General features: G+C 33.2%; 5 protein-coding genes across 9 annotated transcripts; 2 read left to right on the forward strand and 3 right to left on the reverse strand.

Moving 5' to 3' along the window:
- Nucleotides 1-400: 400 nt before the first annotated feature.
- LOC121117931 (uncharacterized) lies at nucleotides 401-3,617 on the reverse strand. The gene is made up of 8 exons (XM_040712459.2): nucleotides 3,273-3,617; nucleotides 2,775-3,199; nucleotides 2,406-2,648; nucleotides 1,833-2,344; nucleotides 1,678-1,772; nucleotides 1,429-1,616; nucleotides 1,128-1,365; nucleotides 401-1,059 (listed from the first exon to the last, which is right to left on the reverse strand). The coding sequence occupies exons 1-8, from the start codon at nucleotides 3,321-3,323 to the stop codon at nucleotides 1,024-1,026; spliced, it is 1,788 nt and encodes a 595-aa protein (XP_040568393.1). The 5' UTR covers nucleotides 3,324-3,617; the 3' UTR covers nucleotides 401-1,023.
- On the forward strand, nucleotides 3,607-7,745 carry LOC121117930 (uncharacterized). Of its 3 annotated transcripts, XM_040712457.2 has the most exons (6): nucleotides 3,607-3,713; nucleotides 3,827-3,875; nucleotides 4,579-4,817; nucleotides 4,884-6,660; nucleotides 6,721-6,859; nucleotides 6,931-7,745. In XM_040712457.2, the coding sequence occupies exons 4-6, from the start codon at nucleotides 4,999-5,001 to the stop codon at nucleotides 7,551-7,553; spliced, it is 2,424 nt and encodes an 807-aa protein (XP_040568391.1). In that variant the 5' UTR covers nucleotides 3,607-3,713; nucleotides 3,827-3,875; nucleotides 4,579-4,817; nucleotides 4,884-4,998; the 3' UTR covers nucleotides 7,554-7,745. The 3 variants fall into 3 exon arrangements, with proteins under 3 accessions (XP_040568391.1, XP_071744542.1, XP_040568392.1); XM_040712458.2 differs by lacking the exons at nucleotides 3,607-3,713; nucleotides 3,827-3,875 and having other exon boundaries at nucleotides 4,693-4,817; nucleotides 4,867-6,660; XM_071888441.1 differs by lacking the exons at nucleotides 3,607-3,713; nucleotides 3,827-3,875 and having other exon boundaries at nucleotides 4,689-6,660.
- On the reverse strand, nucleotides 7,585-11,190 carry LOC121117934 (cyclin-dependent kinase 20). The gene is made up of 3 exons (XM_040712465.2): nucleotides 11,054-11,190; nucleotides 8,161-8,898; nucleotides 7,585-8,082 (listed from the first exon to the last, which is right to left on the reverse strand). Exons 2-3 carry the CDS (start codon nucleotides 8,882-8,884, stop codon nucleotides 7,757-7,759), a joined length of 1,050 nt encoding a protein of 349 aa, XP_040568399.1. The 5' UTR covers nucleotides 8,885-8,898; nucleotides 11,054-11,190; the 3' UTR covers nucleotides 7,585-7,756.
- On the forward strand, nucleotides 8,963-14,820 carry Patsas (palmitoyltransferase Patsas). 2 transcript variants are annotated; one of them, XM_040712460.2, is made up of 7 exons: nucleotides 8,963-9,506; nucleotides 9,881-10,121; nucleotides 10,187-10,486; nucleotides 10,594-10,739; nucleotides 10,795-11,223; nucleotides 11,277-11,521; nucleotides 13,551-14,820. In XM_040712460.2, exons 1-7 carry the CDS (start codon nucleotides 9,370-9,372, stop codon nucleotides 13,619-13,621), a joined length of 1,569 nt encoding a protein of 522 aa, XP_040568394.1. In that variant the 5' UTR covers nucleotides 8,963-9,369; the 3' UTR covers nucleotides 13,622-14,820. The 2 variants fall into 2 exon arrangements, with proteins under 2 accessions (XP_040568394.1, XP_071744543.1); XM_071888442.1 differs by lacking the exon at nucleotides 13,551-14,820 and having other exon boundaries at nucleotides 9,247-9,506; nucleotides 11,277-11,773.
- Nucleotides 14,657-17,554, reverse strand: LOC121117933 (proton-coupled amino acid transporter 1). Of its 2 annotated transcripts, none has more exons than XM_040712464.2 (7): nucleotides 17,381-17,554; nucleotides 16,920-17,125; nucleotides 16,510-16,870; nucleotides 16,215-16,432; nucleotides 15,908-16,144; nucleotides 15,673-15,842; nucleotides 14,657-15,617 (listed from the first exon to the last, which is right to left on the reverse strand). In XM_040712464.2, the coding sequence occupies exons 1-7, from the start codon at nucleotides 17,405-17,407 to the stop codon at nucleotides 15,367-15,369; spliced, it is 1,470 nt and encodes a 489-aa protein (XP_040568398.1). In that variant the 5' UTR covers nucleotides 17,408-17,554; the 3' UTR covers nucleotides 14,657-15,366. The 2 variants fall into 2 exon arrangements, with proteins under 2 accessions (XP_040568398.1, XP_040568397.1); XM_040712463.2 differs by having other exon boundaries at nucleotides 17,264-17,524.
- Nucleotides 17,555-18,056: the final 502 nt, after the last annotated feature.

The following is an 18,056-nucleotide window of genomic DNA, read 5'->3' on the forward strand; positions in this document are numbered from 1 at the left end:
GGTCTGAAAATCCTAGACCTGTTCGTCTTAGACTCTTATGATGTTTAATAGACCGAACTAGCTAGATACCTTAAAGAAATTTGATCTGGACCCATCTCAGAGAAAAATTCGGCCTACAATCCGTAAATAATTGCTTAAACCCGACCCGGTGAAAAATCGGTCTCAACACTAATTCTTACAAAATACGTATTATTATTTATTATATGTATTTAGTTGTTGTTTTTTTTAATCACGCAAAGATTAATACAAATACAGTAGTGTTCTTCTCGTTAATAAATTTTATTATTATATTAAAAGATTTTTTGTCTATAATTCTACAGACGTGTTCAATATAAAAAAATGACGAATTATTAAGTAGTGAATAGTTTGTTAACGCTTAAACAATGAGTTGATAAAAAAATAATAACCCAATTTTTTTATTTCAGAGATAACACTAATTATATATGCATAAGCCTTTTGGTTTTTTTTCCAGAAGATAATTGTAAAAATTAGACAATTTGAATAGAAAAAAAAAAATATTAAACTAGATAGTGTATAAATCCATACACTCTCCATGCAGATACATGTATGTAAAATACATCAAATAATTACTGCTTTTAACACTGAAAATTATGTTTTTGTGTTTTAAAAATGCATGTTATTCACAATAAAATTATATTAACGTTAATTTTTTAAGCAAGTTTTTTTTATAGGGGAAAATTTAAATTATGACGTAGGAAATTAATTTGTAAAGTATCATTATAGAGTTATAAATATCAGGACTCCAAACTTTTACAGATAAAAATGACCAGCATCCAGATTTATATTTATGCAGTAAGAAAACAAACCGGAGATACTTCGTTCATCATTAAGAGAAACAAAACGAATGATTAATTATAATAATGACGTATGATATGACTAGGATATTTTCCGTCCCTTTTTTTTTTAATGTTTACTAGGAATGTAAATCATGATTTGATTAAATTTTGCCAAGAAGTATCGCGTTTTTTTTTGTTTTTTTTGTTTTTTTTTTGTAAAATTATTTTACATCGTCCTGTAGGGTCCTTGCATTTTCAAAAACTAAAATAAAAAATATGTAAAAAGTAATAATGAATTTATACTGATAAAAATAAAGTATTAAATAATACCTGAATGACGAGAGATGGTCCTCCTTGGACAATTTCAGAAGGAATTTGTGTGAGTGGGCACCCATCAATTGACATTATTTCAAGTTTGGAACAAAGTGCTAATTCAAATGGTAGAGCTTGTAAATGGGTATTATCGTTAATATACAAGCACTCCAAATTCTCCAAACTCCCAATCTCTTCAGGTAAAAATGTTAAATGATTTTCACCTACAGACAAGTACGATAACTGCGACAATTGACTGAAGAAAAAAAGAAGACATTAATGAAGAGGATTGAAAAATAAAAATATATTATCTACCTACCCTATAGCCCTGGGAAGCTGAGTCAAGTTATTGGACTGCAATAACAGCTTTTGGAGCTCTCGTAAGCGACCAATTTCATTTGGTACAGATTCAAGCTTATTTTCTTCCAACTCTAAGAGACGAAGTTTTTGCAACTGACCAATACTTGAAGGTAATTTGCGCAAACTATTATTTGACAAAATTAATACCTAAAAATTTACAAAACAATAATGATGGGAGATCAAAGATTATTAATGAAAAAGTAGCTACCTCTAACGAAACCAGACTAGCTATGTCATCAGGTAATTTACTAATTTGATTTGTCCCCAGATTGAGCTCAACCATAGTAGTCCACGTTCCTATATCTAAGCAAAAGTGATAAAACAGATATACTAAGGTCTACTAAGTGATTATATTTTTCTTACCGATAGGTAAAGAAGTTAATTGATTTTCTTTCATATTGAGCTTTGTCATATGGTTAGCTCTTGAGAAGATACCATAAGGGATTCTGTCACAGAGATTATGCTCCATATTAAGCGTCTGAGTGTTAATGAATTGTGCTGGCCCTCCAGCTGGAAAAGATGTAAACTGATTTCTAGATAATGTGATGTGCGTCAATTGCTCCAGAGAACTCAGTAACCCTTCGGGCAGTGAAGACACGGAACAACCCTCAATATTAAATTCTTCTAACTGAATGCAATTTGCAAGGGATCGGGGTATAGAACTAGACACTAATCGATTATAGCGAAGACCTAATCGGTTAAGATTTGTTAGCTGTCCAATCGATTCGGGGAGATCCACCAATTTATTGTGTTGGAGGTGTAAAGATATAAGCATTTTAAAATTTCCGATCTCGGCCGGGAGATGTTCTAACTGATTATACGACATATCAAAAGTAGCCAAACGACTTAATTTTCCAATGGTCGGTGGAAGAGAGCTAATGGTTAAATTTAATGTAAATTGAACATAATGTTAGTGTTAATATATTATGAAAATACCTAATATTATTTTCCCGTATACTAAGATTTGTCAACTTTGTCAGCCGTCCAATATCTGTTCCAACCTCCCTAATACGATTAAAACGCAAGTAAAGTGTGGTGAGACTTGTGAGTTTATAAACAACGCTTGGAATTTCCGTTAATCGATTATGCCTAATATCTAGAACTTGCAAATTTTGAAGATTGGCAAGTGAGTCTGGTAATGATGTAATAACATTTTCTGAGAGTGACAACATTGTTAAGCTGAAAAAAGAATAGACAATTTATACCAGGAGTGAGATATAAACACATAAAGTGTCTAATTGGAAGTAATATAATGTATACTAGTTTTAAGTGAAAATTGGATCATTTAGAGAATGATGATTATACCCAGTCAGATATCCAATTTCAGGAGGTAATGTCGCAAGTCGATTGGAATACAAATATAGCTCAGTGAGTTGCGTCAATTCCTTAAGAGATGGAGGTAAAAGAGTGACATTCCATTTGGAAAGGTCTAAACGGGTGCGCTCTTCCTCCTTACATTTACTCAGTTCCCTGTTCAGATCTAAATTGGAGGTCATGCTAGGACGAATCGTTTTTTTGCCAGAGGATCCCCCTGTGGGTTTCGTTTTACCCGGTGCAACCTCCACCATGACACGTTGTCCTCCTTTAGGAACTCCTCCCTTGGGATCCAACTTCATCATATCTTTTAGTGAAGAAGTCAAGGCCGAAACCTGCGTTCCACTACTTGAGACACCCTCTGGGGGTTCAGGCATCGTCTCCAAATAGTCTGGGTCGTCTGAAGGAGAATCACACTACAACAAATAAGAGAAGAGAGTAAAATCCTCAATTTAATGCCCAATACACTTAAAAGGACTCAAGAAAAACCTGTTCGTATCGATCGTTGTCTCCACAGTTCTTAATTCTAGACCTTCTCATTAGGAAAAATTGAAGAGGGACTTCCTTCCTATGAAGTGGAAGTAGCCAGTGCAGAAGAGCTCATATCTGATGGGATTGGATTTGGATCACCTTCTCAAGGGAGTCAGAAAGTTGCGCTACAATCGCCTATCAACTTCTAATTTTTTTAGGGTTTTTACTTATTTCTTCTACGGCGAAGTGAAGTCAAGTCAAGTCAAGTGAATGAGAGTCAAAAATAAGAGGCTGGCCGGCAGGACTTGAAAAGAAAGAAGAAAAGAAGAAGAAAGAGAGTGTGTACAGTGTGTGTTTGTGTGCTAGTGAGATCTTGATTCTTGAATCTTAATAATATGTCAAAAAAGAGGGATTGTAGGCCAGCGGGAATTTCGGGATAAGTATTTCAGTTGGCAACAGGTATAAATTATAATATTTGCGTTTTTTAATTATTCATTCCAAATATACAAATGCTTTTTTAATAAAATATGACATTAATACAATAGACTTAGTTAATATCTACTATTTCAAAGGTTTAAAGAGGAAACACTGAAATGAAAATCGAACCATATCTTTTTTGACGTTAGCTTATTTTGACTGTAGTGCAAAAAAAAAAATCATATGAATAAAGTAAATGCAAGAATTTGAAACTTTAACACTTCATATCTTACACAATTAATTTAATTTATTTTTAAACAAAGTTTAAACATTAAACAACTATTATTTCAATTCCTGTTGACATCGAACTTATTCTAAATATACTCTTTAATAAATAAGATAAAATGAAATTAATGAAAAATTCAATCAATCTTGATTTTTTTTTAAATCAGAAGTTGAAGAATTTTTGAAACTCTTTTCCTTTTTTTATTTATTTGCATGACATTGACTGTTCACTTCAAAAACAAAAAAATTAGCTTAGATATTGAAGAATTTTGATTAAAAAAGTGTTGAGTAGGTAGCTATTACAACATAACGATTTTTAACACCCTGTTAGTTCGATATGAAATGGATTTGCTGACGCTCATTACCTGAAATTGGCTTGGATACATAGTGTATATTGTAGACACACAATATATGTGTTACATTATAAAAATGGAGTTAAATTCTATGTGATTGAAATGATAAATGCTTAATTTTTAAACTTTCTATAAAGAGAAATTTAATTATTTTTTTGAAATGGGTATGAGTTAATAAAGTTTCAATGTACAACATTTAATTTGTTAAAATGGTAAAATGATTTTGCACTCCCGTCAAGCACAAAAAAGAGGTTTCCATTATTCCCTAGTTTAAATGTCATCACTCATCAGTGGATATGTTGTCTCTCATTATTACCAACTACCATATTATGTATGCCACTATCTCAGGCGTGTTTTTCACATTGATCTGATGAATAGAGGAGTGATTTCAGAGGAGGAAGAGAAGAAGAGGAATAAAAAGGAGGAGAAGCAATGTGAAATTTTGTTTTGGAACTGCTTGAGCTTCTAGCAGCTAGATGGAGAAAGAGAGGGAGAAATTGTGGAATAGGTGAGTAAAAGACTTCTTTGCTTCCCATATCAACTATGAAATAATGAAGAATGATAAATTTAAAAGGAATCTGCCTGGGTAGAAAAGTAGAAAATGTGTAATTTCCTGGAGGTTTTGTGAGTTTCTGTTGAGCGTAGAGTCTTAGTTGTGAAATCAGTGAATCGGTAATCCGCAATGCCCGATGGAGGACTCTGGCGGAAACATCGGGCCTATGTGCATATGTATTAAGGACCATGGTCGGCATGTCTGCGAGCGACTGCAACAGCTTCGGCTGAGCACTGGACTCGTGGATCTGGACATCGTGGTGGAGGAGCAACGTCTGCGCGTGCATAAAGTGGTGCTGGCGGCCACTTCCAAGTTTTTTAAAGACCAGTTAACGAAGGCGAATGTGTTGGTGCCCGTGATTCTGCGCCTGGAAGACTTTGGACTGGAACTCAAGAGAGAGGCTGTGGGATACATTGTGGAGTTCATTTACCGAGGAGAGGTGTTGATCCCAGGAGAGTGTTTGTCGGATGTCTGCGTTGCTGCTCATACTTTGGGAATCTATGGACTCGTTGAATTCCTTCCCAATGCAGCTCCACACGCAAAGGAACTCCAACTTCATACGAATCCTGTATCTTGCAATCCTGCTTTCTCAGGGTCCTTGGATCCCTCCAATTATGTGGAGGCCCTGGCAGAGACGCATCCCTCTTACTCCTCCGTTGACCCCGTTTTAGATGATGCGTTGTCACTTCTTGCCAGAGGGAATTTCTCATCCGAAGAGACATCTCACAGTAAGCTCCGTGTTCTCTCAGATAATTGCATGTCCCAAAGTGACAATAAAGCGGAATCGGATCAACCTAAAACCCATACTCCTTCTTCTCAGCAAAATACTGGGGATCCCTCTTCTTCCATTTCCGTTTCTACCCCTCAACCTACGGAATGGTCGGACCCCAATCCTACATGGTCCGCTCCTGATACGGAATGGGATTTACATACAGATAGAAATGATTGTAAACAAACTGAAGGAGCCTGGACTACTCCAGCCGAACCTTCATTGAGTCTCATGCCAACCAAAGAGGCTTCAACTTCATCATGGACAGATCAACGCCCTAATTCCGAGGAACCTGTTGTGATGTGGAATCCTAAATCAAATACCACTGGTGTTCACAGTAATAGTAGTGTAAATAATAATTGTTCTTCTTTGCTAACATCAGGCAGGACCTCCATTCCTACTGGGGAGCCTTTATCACTTCGAAAGAAGAAAACAAATCTCAGTAAACCTCCTAGTCAAAAGAATATAGATGGAAATCGCAAGGGGGATTTGGAAGTGAGAAAGGACTTAACTTTGCCTTCAGCCCCCTCAGACGGTGGAGATAATGTCTTTCAAGAAGAAGATCCAGCTGTCAATAATTATCCCGTTGTTAATCTAGATGATGGTGACCTCGAAGTAGACTTGATTAATGAAGCTCTTAAGGATCCATCTAGTAATAAAATAATGGAATGTCTGAACTGTGCCTTGCCCTTCTCAAATTCTACTCAACTACAGAAACACTTGAAACTTGTTCATCAGAATGAATCATTTTTGCCCTGTCCTGTTTGTAAGATCACAGGACTCTGTGGAAAAGAAGCCGTTGACATCCATGTTTACAAGGAACATGGAATGGGGGAGCTATTCCGATGTGAAGAATGCTCTTATGAAACCTCCATTAAATCTACTTATGTTGGGCATATGGCGGAGCATGCAAGTATCTCTGAACCCCTCAAAAAAACCAAATTGAAATGCATGAAATGTCTTAAAGAGTTTCGTAGTAAAGTTGGACTCCAGCTTCATTTAAAAAAACACTTTAATGACACTTATGTGGTGAGAATTACCTTGCTTGTATAATACTTCTATTTTATATATTCTTTTTTTTTTTTTTAGTGCTCAGTTTGCGACTTTAAAACTCCTCAAAGAATAAATTTGATAAAGCATATGGCATCAAAGCACAAAAAAGGTATAGATGGAAAAGATTTATCCTCGGATTTTAAATGCAAGCTGTGCTCCTTTGAATGTGTTGCTGGTTTGTAAAAAAAATTAACATAGCCCATATCCAATTATCCCTTAATTTTTTTCCCTATTCATTCTATATAGAGCACCTATTGAAATCCCATCTCTTGCGAAAACATACTGCAAAAGAGGAAATGAAACATAAATGTGCATCATGTACTTATGCGACGGTTGAAAGAGCTGCGCTTGAAAAGCACATTCGTTATATACACACTAAAGAAAGGCCTTTTATGTGTGGTATTTGTGGTTTTAGCACTCATACTTTATCATCCATGGCTAGACATAAACGAGGTCATCTTCAAACTAAACCCCATTCGTGCAAGCTATGTGGTGCATCTTACGCGGATAAAAAACGTTTGCTTGAGCATATATTGGGCCATTCTGGAGAAAAGCCTTTTCACTGTAAATTTTGTTCCTATAAGTGCCGCCGAAAAGACAATTTAGCTGTCCATGTAAAAAGAGTCCATTCTGTCCCATCTAAAGTAGACAATGCTTTAAAATCATCTTCCACGGCTGTAAACAACAGAGAATCTCATATCGTTGGACATGTCAATCAAGATGGTTCAATTAGGCCTATCGTTGCAAATCCGAAACCTACAAATAGTGTTAATTCTGATGCTTCTAATGGGGATCAGCAGCAAAAATGTTCTCAGTCAGAAGATATAAAAATAATCCAGAATCGTGATGTGGAAACATCTAAAGATTGATTGTTAAGTAGTATTGAGTATAAGCTATTCATTGGAATTTTTAATCATAATCATTTGAAGACAGTGTATTTGTAATTGTCCTGTGGTGCAAGAAGGCTGTTCTTGTCTTATATACGTTTCTTTTATATATAACATAGATTTTTTAATCTCAAAAATATAATAGATAAATAAATTTTTAACTAATTGCACATACATACATGGGTTTATTTAGGTATTACTAATGAAGAGGGCAAGTCTTTTAGTTTGTCAAATTCTTCTTGTATGTTGTTTTCAAAACTTTGACTTGTGTCTGGGCTAGTTTTGCCAAATAGTTCCTCAGATTTAGGCATATATTTCAAAGGTGTTGCTATTGGGTGGGAGTTGAAAAATCTATGGCGTAGTGCGGTATCAGCTTCAACTCGGATCTTACCATCATATACTAAAAATGCCTTTAGTAAACTTTGAGCTTCTTTTGAAGCGTCTGGAACTATTTCTTCCAGAGGAATTGGCTGCATTGATGGAAATGTGATCTTAGAGTAATCTGGGAGTTCTAAAATAAAACATGAATAATGATTATTTACGATAGATAACTATTTAATTATAGATCGAATACAAGCACTATTCTTACCCTTAGCTCCTGGCCAAGTTTCTTCATTGAAAGTTCCCAAGACCTTAATTACAATACCGAGTTGGTCAATATCATTTTCCCCACGGAAAATTGGGGAACGATTAAGCATTTCACCGAATATACAGCCTGTAGACCACAGATCCATACTTTGTGTATAACTTCTAGATCCATATAAAAGTTCTGGTGCTCTGTACCATCTAGTAGCAACTTCATGCGAATACGGCCTTTCTCCTTCTGCTGAAAATATGCGACTGAGACCCAGATCAGCAATTTTTAACCTCCCATCACAAGATATTAAAAGATTATCTGGTTTAAGGTCCCTGTGCATCAGTGAATGCGAGTGTAAATAAATAAGACCTTTCAGGAGCATAACCATATAGGTCTTTATACTTGATTCATTTAAATCAATTTTTGAGTTATTAATTATTTGAGATAGATTCAAGCCCAAAAACTCGAAAACAAGAACTAATCCTAGGCCTTGAGGGAAAACATAATAGAGTTTTACGATATATGGACTTTCAACTGTTTGTAATATCTTGATTTCTCTAACTGTCGCGCTCGGAATACCTTCGTTGGGCCTTTTGATGAGGAGTTTTTTTAAGGCAACTAACTTGCAAGACTTTTTATGTCGAGCCTTCATTACAATTCCATGGGCTCCAGCTCCAATACGACCCAAGACAGTAAAATTATCCATAGCTGATGATTGATCAGTTTTAGAAAGCATTTATTCCTTTATACCTGTCAAATGCCAACAAAAGCCTCTAATCATTTTTTGAGCCAGGAAAAGTTAATAATAATAATTAATAATAGTAATATTTTTGAACAATGGGGATTTAAAAGTTAATGCATGGGTATATTTCTGATAATTTTACTGAATTCAGATGAAATTGGGATAATCTTCTCTACAAATTATAACCACCCATTCATTTCACCTTCCTATGCATAGAAAGTCTTAAAAAGTGAAAACAAAATTACTTAGTTATAGTAGTTTTGGATACGCTTTATGGGGGAAACGCTTTATGCTTTCGGGCTTTTTTTTTTCTTTATTCAGCATAAATTCCAAGGGTTACCCTATTTTTTTTTCTTACGCTCTCGAAAGCTCCCTTTTATAATATATACAACAACGACTACACACTGTGAAAATATTGATCCTTTTATACAGTGACTGAAAATGTTTTAATATTCGATAAATACTCATAAACATAAAGTATGGCTGTAGTTGCAATGGATAAAATAAAGACTTATGGAAGTGCTAGAGACGCTTTTGAGTGGGATGAGAGTCTCTATTTTTCAGGAAGAATGTCTTCTGAAGTAATAGAAATGCTGTTCGAGGCTATGAGATCTGGGTAATTAAAATACTGCTTACTCCTTAATTTCTTATCATTAACTAATGTAAGCACCACACAATTACTTTAAGAAATTAGCATTATTCTACCTGAACATACTGTATATTTTTTATATTTTATGGAGTAATGTATGTATTACATATTATTTGATATTATATTGTACTTGAATAGCTCTAAATTAATGGGAAAGAGTAAGCTGAGAGGAGGAAGAAGTCAACTTTCACCCACCCATTTTGATTCATTAGTACTGTCATTCTCCTTATTGCATTTTGATATATTACTAATAATAACTATTTTATTTTAAAATATTTATTGCATGAATGTACTTTCTAGATGATAGGTACTTTTTATGATTATAAATTATCCATTTCAAGGTCTCTATCTCAAGCAGAGGATCTTGTCAACCGTTATGGATCAGAAATATATAAGGAGAGGGATGAGTATGGTCATACTCCAGCACATTGGATGGCACTCAATGGACATATAGCTATTGCAAGACATATGATTTCTAAATATGGCGTCTTAGATTTACATTCAGATAATTCACAAGGGCCTCGACCAATTCATTGGGCAAGTCGAAACGGACATGTAGCAATTGTAGATCTTTTTCTCACTGTGAGTAAAGATGGAGGAGTATCTAATTATTAGCAGGTTTAATGATAAAGTTCATTTACGACAAGGCTGGTGTACACGTTGATGCAACAGATCACAAGGGACTAACACCACTGATGATGGCATGTATGTTCGGTCGCTCAATGATGGCAGCCTATTTGCTTGGCAGAGGAGCACAACCCCATTTAACAGATATGAATGGGGATTCTGCTCTTCATTGGGCTGCTTATAAAGGTTTCCCAGCTCTTATGCAAATGCTCATTTATTCTGGTTTTGATCCCCAAAAGCCAGATAATTTTGGTTCTTCTCCTTTACATTTGGCATGCATATCTGGGAATCTTATGGCAGTTAAATTACTTTGTGCTAAGGTAAAATATTTATCATCATTTTTTAAACAACAACGTTAGTCTCATTCAGTTTCCATGATAGGAATTCCCCTTCATTCAGTTTTTTAGATATTTTAATTTATTTTAAGAGTTCTGTTGACTTGGAACCACGAGACCGTAATCGTAAAACACCATTGGATTTAGCAGCTAAGCATGGACATGAAGATATTATAAAATTTTTAGAAAGTGAGAAACGCCGAAGAAACACTTTTCTCCCAGTATTTTTAGATATCTGGTGATGCAGTTACGCTATTGTTTGAAAAATTTAATTTCATTAATGATTTTTTCAGGACACTTGTCTTTGGGCAGTCGGGGCGAACTAAGGGTCCAATTTTATTTTTCTTAGGTTCTGTATTACTATGGGCCTATCCAATGTATTTTCTAAGGTGTATACCCGTTACTTGGGAAGCTCTTCCTCAAACTCATTATACATTCCTTGTCATCAACGTAATAATGTGGTTCAGTCTTATAGTAGCCAATCAAAAAGACCCTGGATTTCTTTCTAAAAACACGGATGAATATCATCGTGCCATCAAACAAATAGCTTACTTTGATGAATGGAAAAATCCCCGTGGAGGTCCTGATATACTACGTCTGTGCCATTCCTGTCGAGTTGTTAGGCCTTTAAGAGCCAAACATTGTCGCATCTGTGATCGCTGTGTCGCACAATTTGACCACCATTGCCCATATATTTATAACTGCGTTGGACTACGCAACAGGTATATATTTTTTTGCTTCCATTGTGCCTCTATTTGATTAAATTGTATTTCAGGGGATGGTTCTTGATATTCACATTGAGTGTGGCTATAAATTGCTCAATTACAATATTTTTCGCTTGTTACTGCATCAGTATTGAAGGTTGGAAACTCCTTTACATTATTGGACTCATAGAAGCACTCGTATTTTGTGGACTGGGGTGGCTTTTATCAGGTTTTACACTTCTCTATGCCGCTATGAATCTCACTACTAATGAAATGTTCAATTATAAGCGTTATAATTATTTGAAAAACTCTAGAGGTAAATATCATAACCCTTTTTCTAGAGGGTTATTCTATAATTTAGCAGAATTTTTCCTCTGTGTACAACCCATCGAGTTCGAAGAAAGTATATTGCTATCAAGCTAGAGAAAGGGGATGATGGAGACGCTTATTAGTCTTATTCTGGTTTAAATGAATTTTTACTTATAGCCATTATCTGTGTAGTAACATTTCTCCATGGCTATATTGAGTCTGCTATAAAAAAATGTTTTAGATGTATTTTTTTTAACAATTTATTATTTTGTTAAAAGCAGGTAAGTAAAGGAATAACAAACTAAATATCGAGAGCTTTAGTTAATCAAATATCTCCATAAATTAAAAGAAATAACATAACAAAATGAATCTTTTCATACAAATCCTTGAGACTAAAACTAATAAAAGAATGGCTTTAATTATATAGTTAGTTTTTGATGAAGGAAGATGGACATCAGTGTGTGTTCCTTTCATATTAATTTGCTTAACCCTTCTGTCCCATATACATGGTCTAATTATAATAACAAAATGATTTTTTACCTATTGCAATTGGATGATAGCTATAATTGACATTTGAATAGAATAAGAAATGTATTAGATCATGATATAATCAAATAGGTCTATATAATTGATATAGGTATCCCTTTTTATCTAAGATTTAACGAGAGATTGAATCATAGCTCTGAAAGGATCATTGTTGGAAAATTGGTGTTGCTTTAAAAACTATATATTAATTGAATTGATACATGTTTAAAAAAGAAGAATTAGATCTAGAAAGACTCAAACAAATGAACGACGTATCGGAGTTAAGGTTTTTTTCTTCATTGTTGCCTCTTAATTTTAGAGAAGAAAAAATGAAATAGATACTTATTCATATTGTTGACTAAATAATAAGATCTATTAATATAATATGTAGTAGTACAGCTAATTTGATATCTTATTATTAAGGAGATAACGTGTACCAAACTAGATGGATACATTTGGAATGTATGACTTTGGCCAAATTGCTTTTTCAGCTAGATTTATGTCAATAGTGAAAACTAATCCTTACTTTGATTTATCATATGTTTACGTTTCTAAAGCTCTGAAAATAAATAATTTGCATTTGATTGTTTGATATTTTATCTAAATATCACGATTTTGCACGCAATATAATACCAGTCAACAAAATTTCAACTTTTTGCCCTTGTATTGAGATGGTGTGCCCCTAATGGCTTTTACCCAGAGAAACATTAAAAGGACCTTTATAATCCGAAAATTTTGCTTTTGTACCCTACATCGCTTTTTTGATAAATATTTTTTTACACTTACCTGCTTTAATGTTATTTTTTGCAAAAAAAAGTATAAAAAAATGACGAAAAATAGACATTTTCATTTTTTTTGAAAGCCTATTAAATTCCTTATTTTTGATCACAATGATAAAAATAGTAGATATTAACTAAGCCTACTGTATTAATGTCATATTTGATTAAAAGCGTAGCTATACATTTGTAATTGTTGTTAAGTGAAGACATACAACTTCGTAATAAAAAATAATATCTTAAAAGTTATTTAACATTTATTGTTTGAAAAATATTTGCGTACATATATTCATTAAGCAATCAAGGTTTATTCATAGGATGAATATGAAATTTTGCTTTCTGTAGATCGCAAAATCAATTATTTTGGGTTATAAAGGTTATTTTTATTTTTTTCAATGTAAAAACATTACAATCAGGAAACCCTAGCTCAATCCAAGGGCAAAAATTTGTTTACTAGTGAATTAAAAAATAAATAAATATTTTTTTCTGTGAATTTTGGAATTTAAATCAAAACAGCAACAAAATAATTATTTAATTAGCATGTGTAGCTTACAATGATGTGTAAAAAATCCGATTAATTTAAATAATGATTAATGAATTAAACAAAAAAAGATGGTTGTTAATCAAAAAAGATTAAAAATCTTAATTAGATGAGATATTGCTGTTTAGTTTAACATTGACGTACATATATATACATTTCTAAATAACATAACTTTAAAACAATTTCCTTTTCAGAAAAACAGGACCATCATTCTCCAGATAACATGAGTGAATCTGAGCAATTAATAGATTATCTTCGTGTTTAATTTTTATTATTTTTAAAATTGGAAGATTAGCTATAATTATAATTTTCAATAATTTTTAGATAACAATTATTTCATTCCATGGGCATCTATCTAACTGGAATAATTTTATTTATCAAATATTCTAAAAATAGAACGTGTATTTATTGTCAAACTTCTCACTTCTTGGATAGTGAAATTAGATTTTCTTAATACACATTCTTACTTTTAAAAGAGGAAAACATAAAAAAAAGTTGTCAAATATGTATTCAAGGTCCAAATTGGAAAGGTTTATTTGAGTGCATATAAAATAATGTAGATTTTTTTGCTATTTTATTAACTAAATAGAGAAGTTGCATGATTTTTGTAAATTATTTTTTACTCTGACACTTTATTTTAAAGCTATACGTGCCTTATATACACGACAATATAACCGATTCATAATTTAACAAAAAATAATATATGCATAAATATCATATATTGTCAATAAATTCACCATGCCAAAAACAATTTATAACTGCACATTTACTACTTCCATTTTAAAGCTTTAGACTATGCATACAAGAACTGGCCGAACTTGATAGATATATATATAGAGAGAGAGAGCAATCTTGGCATACGGGTTTAATATGTTCCTGGACAGAGCTCGTAATTAGTCAAAGCTTTTTATCCTATAAGAAATAACTTTAAAAAATAGCGCTTGAAGCGGCTCTTGTATCACGCCGCTAATTCTAGATCAGCTCTTATCTATAAAAAATAAATTCGTGTCTCATTGTAAATTTTTGCTGAGAATCCAGCTCGTATCTCAAGCTAACTTCAGGCCTCAAATGTTATCATTTGACAGAGAAAGGAATCAACATCGATGCAGAGACAATGACTACGGAGCTCTTTAAATAATTATTAGCTTTGTTGAAACACATAGTTAGACATATCTATCACAGTTATATTATCATTTAAACAACTTCCTCTCCTCTTTATCTGAAGCCGTTACTAAATCTTTTTTTTTTAACTTTACATAGATCCTCCCATTATTAAAAAAATGTAAACTAATTTTCCAAGTTCATTATAAATTCAAGTGCTTTATTATCAGTTATATATTTATACATGTATCTCCTTACCTATAAATATATTGTATCATGTAAAAAATATTAGATATTGGTCATTATTATATAACTCGTCTATAACAAATTTAAAAAAATAAATGAAAAAAAACCTGTATATGATATATAAATGTTCACAAATAATTTACTATTCTTTATATATTTTTTAAATCACAATTGGCAATAATTAAAGATGATTTCTTTAAAATCAAACATATCACATAATAAGTATTTGATATAATTTCCTTATTTAAGAAAATGATTATGTTTTTAATGGGGTGATAGAAAAAAAAAAATAAGTTGATAATAAATATATATAAAAAGCATTCCATTTTCTAACAAATAAGTATTTTTGATACACTTAAGTCGAACTATATTTAGTATATATGTATATACTAAATGGTCAAGAGTAATTAATCAAAATACTGGGTTATGTATCATACCCCAAACCATATTAGTAAATTCAATCCAGATGTTCTTTTCTTGTAAAAAAGAAAAGAAAATGAATTAGATATAAATATTTTTTTAAATAATAGAATAATATTTTGGATCATTTCTTTTTTCTTTCACTTGATAGTATTACGAGTAATTCTAAAACCAGAGTGAAAGCATTTAAAAACGGAAAGAAAAGGCACTGTATTTTCTTTTAAAAAATATGTCTCCACTGAATTAATGATGACTTTGTGATTTTCCATTGATTATCTGTTCTATGCTAACATATGTACCGGTTATGAAACCTATAAAACCCAGAGAGAAAATTAACAAATTTGCAAGGAAACGTATTTTATATGGTCCCATATTAGGCCAAAAGGTAATAGTGTCAATGATTGCTGGAGCCATAAGGGCTAGAGTGGATGAACTGACAGCACCCACCAGAGATATAAGTAGATCTAATTGTGGAATTGCAGCCGCACAACAAACTAAAAAGAAAAATCATAGCATTCAAACACATTTTTTTATTGAGTATCAACTTACAGGTGAATAATACCAATGTATATCGAAGTACGTACTCAGCTAACAAATGGCGTTCTTCAGGCACGCATTTATGAACAAATGGAAGTATTGTTTTGAGAGGCACATAAAATTGGAGAGCGTAAGAGAAGAATATTGCCAAACACATGGAAAAAAATATTATCTGAGCTAACCTATATGAATAAAAACATCTGATTAATTAATGTTCATGTAAAGATAAAAAAGAAATGAACGTTACCATTCTCCTTCTGGGAATTTCAGAGTGATGCTACCATCCAAATGGTTACCATACCGCAAATAGCCAAAGAAACCAACGGCAATATATAGACAACTAACAATGGTCATACTCGTATTCAACACACCATTCCATCCACGAAGCTCCTGTGGAGTTCTCATTTGATTCTCCAAAGGAAGAACAACACCAATTCCTTCAAATGCATAGATAGCAGTGCCAAAATACAAAGGAATTTGTTTCCTATAGTACATGAACAATATCAGTTTAGAATAAAATAAAATGAGGTACAATTTATTAAATAAAACCATACCAAGAGGAAAAATAGTAATCTCCATCCCAATCGTCAGGTAAGTCTTGAAGTAGATAAAAAAAAGAGAGAGCAAGACCAACAAATTGAAGAAAATTTGCAAACATTGATATCGGCGATAAATACTTCAGATTTCTAACTGAGCACAAGGCACATGTTGGTATGAGAAGAGTGGCTAAGTACCAGAGGATTCTAATATCCCCTAATCGATGTTTGAACAACTATACAAAAAAAAAAAAAAAAGAGGGATTTCCACTTAAAATTAATTAATTATCTTCTTTTTTTTTCGAGCGATTACTTTTTCCAAATGTTGAGCGATAAATAGGAGGTAAACACAACAAAAACCTAACTGAGCAATACATAAAAACAGTTTAACTATGTTTTTAGCGAGTGGGCTCAATATGTGTAACTTGGATGAATTGGAAGTTTTGAAAGCGTTGCCAGCTACCTCAGGATAGGTCATGGAGTGTTGTCCTAGACGACGACAAAGTTCATGTGAAGAATGAACAAGCTTATGCATGCAATAAATGCAGACAGAAGACATGCAAACTAGGCCACTCACACCGAAAATAAGACCTGAATTCTGGAGTGCATTAGGAATGGCGAGTATCCCCGTTCCTATATTGCCTTTTAAGAGATGAATCATCGTATCACAATTCCTGCAAAATAGAATAAGTAACTGTCTTGAGTTGGAAAGGATATTATTACGATAAGGCATGAACGTCCTGCTGCCGAACAGTCATAACAACGGCATGAGGATGCCTTCCTTCTTCCATATCTTGATAGGTTTCCTCGTCTTCTCTCGCTGCTTCGGGGGGATTTTCCAAAGGAGGGGGACACAAAAGTGGTCTGGACTCATCCTCTTCCCCCTTAGTTCCACTGCTGCCATTTCCTTCATTTAATATAGAATTGTTCTATAAGAGGAAAAGAGCATAGAAATGACAATTGTAAATAATAGGTGAAAATAATCCCTATCAGGATGGAAACGTCTTGATTCATCATTCCTCTTAGTTTGAGAAATGACAAATTCAAAGAATGAATAAAAGCCTTACATTAACTGAAGATAAAGACCCGTAGTCCGTCATAATTACGGTCGTACATTAAATAGAACAGAACCAAACCCAAGGAAAGGAATAAAAGGAAGTACTAGAAAGTAGATAATCAATTACCTCTTCTTTCTGATCATAGGACAGCATTCAGACAGGAATTTATCCAACTCGAATTGAATACTAATCAGAACTACAGAGCAGAGCAGAGAAGAACAGACGAGTCACTTCATAAATCATAATTCATCTACTTCTTGTAGGGAAGTCAAAAAAAGAGAGCGAACTCAACTCGCTCACGCATAATTATTGAAGAGAACAACAGGGCACTCAGTCCACAGTCCACCCTCATAAACTATCTTATCAATAAATTCAAAATAAAGGACATGCACTTCTTTGGCACATCGCAACCTCCAATACAGAAACTCTCGCCTCTTTCTTCCAATACTATAATTAATGAATTATTGACTAGCTATTATCAAAGTCCTCATATTATACATACATTTTTTATATAGACTTTTTAACCTCTGGGCTTTAACAGATTGTTCCATTTCCCTTTTTTCTGTTCTTTCAAAAACGACTCCAAATTATTATTCTATTATCTCAAATCATAGACCTAGCAACTAGAAATAGAATATGCTTTTTTAAGACAGTATACCTCGATATTTCTTCAAATCTTGCTAGGGGGGCAATCATCATTGTCATACAAATATCTTCACACAAGTGAACGCTATATTTTTTATCTCAATGTATTTTAATGCAAATTGATTCATTAGTTTAAGGATGAAAATCTTCATTTTAA

This window comes from Lepeophtheirus salmonis, chromosome 5, assembly GCF_016086655.4.
Source record: "Lepeophtheirus salmonis chromosome 5, UVic_Lsal_1.4, whole genome shotgun sequence".
In the NCBI taxonomy this organism is placed as follows: Eukaryota; Metazoa; Arthropoda; class Copepoda; order Siphonostomatoida; family Caligidae; genus Lepeophtheirus; species Lepeophtheirus salmonis.